The 2,892-nt window shown below is 58.1% G+C and overlaps 1 protein-coding gene across 1 annotated transcript; it reads left to right on the plus strand.

Annotated features, from left to right (window-relative positions):
* Positions 1-656: 656 nt before the first annotated feature.
* Positions 657-2,517, plus strand: LOC123119750 (probable glycerol-3-phosphate acyltransferase 3). Its single transcript, XM_044539654.1, has one exon. It carries the CDS (start codon positions 734-736, stop codon positions 2,342-2,344), a length of 1,611 nt encoding a protein of 536 aa, XP_044395589.1. The 5' UTR covers positions 657-733; the 3' UTR covers positions 2,345-2,517.
* The last annotated feature ends 375 nt before the right edge of the window (positions 2,518-2,892 follow it).

Raw genomic sequence — 2,892 nt, forward strand, 5'->3', positions numbered from 1 at the left:
AGAAAATATACCTTCGAGGCCCCGTGCCGCCTTAAGGTTCATTGCCCTCTCCATCATACCCGAAGCCGACATGACGGCCAACATCACACTCTCCCTGGAAGGTAGAAGCCGTGATTGGCGAGGTGGGGTCCTGCACACCCTCCGCCGCCTTCTCATTCTTCTCTCCCTACTTGAGTCCCAACATCCCCTCGAACGCCTCCAAACATTTTTCCATGGGGAGCACATTTTCGACGAAGGTCTCTCCATCGAACTAGTCTCGGAGTGCCACAGGGTTCCACGGTCTTGTCAGCAACATGGACATTCCCAAACCCTTTAGGTGCCGTGGAGAGCATAGGGGTGAGACTGCGCGACGAGTATATCTGAGAGAGTTGGAACTTGAAAGGATGAGAAATTTTATGGGTTTTTGGAGTTTGATCTTTGAGCACGTGGTAACAAATATTTCTTCTCAGTGTCAAAGATCTCTTTTTGATAGTTTTGACTTATGGCCTCAAAGTGACACTTACTGCCAAAATGGAATTAACGAACAGTTCCCTCGCCAAAAAATACAAATAATTAATGAACAGTTGACTGTCTGTCTGTCTGTTAGCAAAATTCGTACAAAGGTTTACTAGGCACGCACGAGGGCGCCGTGGCAAGCCACCCCACATTATTAGGCTTGCACCATGACGACGATGTGCCGCGGTGGCATATATAACACGGCGACAACTACATCTAGCTGCATGGTTGAGGAGAAATGGCGGGAGCCCACACGTTCATCTTCCCCAACTTCCTCTCGCTCTTCTTCCATGGTGGCTGTGGGGCCGCATTGCCGCCACCGCACCCCTCCGACGTCCTTGTCCACAAGCGGGCGCCTCCCTCGGCGCGGCTCACCGACGCAACCGCGCTGGTCGTCGACGTCGACGGCGGCTTGCTCCTCTCCTCGGGCTCCCTCTTCCCCTACTTCATGCTGGTCGCCATCGAGGCCGGCGGCTTGCTCAGGGGCCTCCTCCTGCTCCTCCTCTACCCTTTCATCGCCTTCATCGGCGGCGACATGGCCGTGAGGGCGATGGCCTTCGTCGCCTTCTGCGGGCTCCGCGCCACGAGGTTCCGCGCTGGCCGTGCCGTGTTGCCGCGGTGGCTCCTCGAGGACGTCGGTCTCGAGGCGTTCGACGCCGTGCGGCGGCAGGCATCTGGCGCTGCCGGTAGGAGGGCGGCGGTGGTGTGGGCCAGCAGGATGCCGAGGGTGATGGTGGAGCCGTTCTTGAAAGAGTACCTGGAGGCTGACGTGGCCGATGTCGTCGCGGCGAGGGAGATGAAGGTGCTGTGGGGGCTCTATACGGGACTCATGGAGGAAGGGGACGGCGAGGCGGCGTCCGAGGCGAGGAAGAAGATCATGGAGGGCGCCATCGGCGATGATGTCGTGGGCTTCTCCGGAGGATCCATGGAATTTCTTTGCAACAACACTCTGTCGTCCTCGTGCAAGGAGGTGTACGTGGTGAGCGCCGAGGAGAAGAGCAAGTGGCGGCCATTGCCGCGGCACGAGTACCCGAGGCCGCTCGTCTTCCACGATGGCCGCCTCGCCTTCCTTCCGACGCCGCTCGCTACCGTCGCCATGCTCGTGTGGCTCCCCTTGGGCGCCGCCCTCGCGGTGACCCGCATCGCCGTCGCGATGGCGCTCCCATACAAGTACGCCACGCTGATCCTCGCCGCCACCGGCCAGTCGTGGCGCCTCCGCGGCTCGCCGCCGCCGCCGCCGTCGTCGCGCGGGCAGCTCTACGTGTGCAACCACCGGACGCTCATCGACCCCGTGTACGTGTCCATCGCGCTGGACCGCCCCGTGCGCGCCGTGTCCTACAGCCTGAGCCGCCTCTCGGAGCTCATCTCCCCCATCGGCCGCACCGTGCACCTCGCCAGGGACCGCGCCCACGACGGCGCCGCCATGGCGCGCCTCCTGGCCGGGGGAGCGCACGTCGTGGTCTGCCCCGAGGGCACCACCTGCCGCGAGCCGTACCTGCTCCGCTTCAGCCCGCTGTTCGCCGAGCTCAGCGGCGGCGGCGTCGTGCCCGTGGCGCTCGCCGTCGAGACGGCCATGTTCCATGGCACCACGGCGGGCGGCTGGAAGTCCATGGACGCGCTCTACTACCTGGCCAACCCCAGGATGTGCTACACGGTGGAGTTCCTCGGCAGGGTCGACACGGCGCCCGTCAGGGACGGCGGCGCCGCGAGCACGGACGTGGCCAACCGCGTGCAGCGGCTGATGGCGGCGTCGCTCGGGTACGAGTGCACCATGCTCACCAGGAAGGACAAGTATCTGATGCTCGCCGGCAACGACGGCGTGGTGCGCGCAAAAGGGGCAGCGTGCTAGTGACCGTGACGGAAAAAGAATTAGATGCAAGCGTCGAAAAAAAAGGAAAAAAAAATAGAGAGAGACAGGACAAATTTGAGAACGAGAGCTTGCTACAGCAATATGTACTCTGTAAAGTTGTAGACTACCAGTCCCTCTGTTAAAGATATATATATACTCTTAAAGTTTTTGCACATTCTTCAACGTGCATTACCTTTTTTATATGAATATATGTTTGGAAAAATAATATAAATATACTTTTAGTGAAAGAAATGACACAAATAATGTCTGCATATAATGTTCAGTAGGTAGTCTTACGTACTGCAAAGGGCGCCTCCAATTGTTCTCCCTAATTGTCCAAAAAGTGGCTGAGTTAACAAATGAGGAAGCAATAACCACTAGGCACCATGGTAATTCTTCCCCATTTGTCCATCTTGCCCTTTTTGGCAATCTAGAGCTGCCAATTCATCACCAAAGTTGGACCCAAATTGACCGATAACCCATGAGCCCAGCTACCAGACAAATACTCCCTCTGTTCCGATTTATTTATTGTTGGGGGTTTCGTTCCG

This window comes from Triticum aestivum, chromosome 5D (assembly GCF_018294505.1).
Source record: "Triticum aestivum cultivar Chinese Spring chromosome 5D, IWGSC CS RefSeq v2.1, whole genome shotgun sequence".
Lineage (NCBI taxonomy): Eukaryota > Viridiplantae > Streptophyta > Magnoliopsida > Poales > Poaceae > Triticum > Triticum aestivum.

Bases quoted from the DNA above. Each gene is read 5' to 3' on its own strand.
- LOC123119750 (XM_044539654.1), top strand. From the start codon at position 734: ATGGCGGGAGCCCACACGTTCATCTTCCCCAACTTCCTCTCGCTCTTC.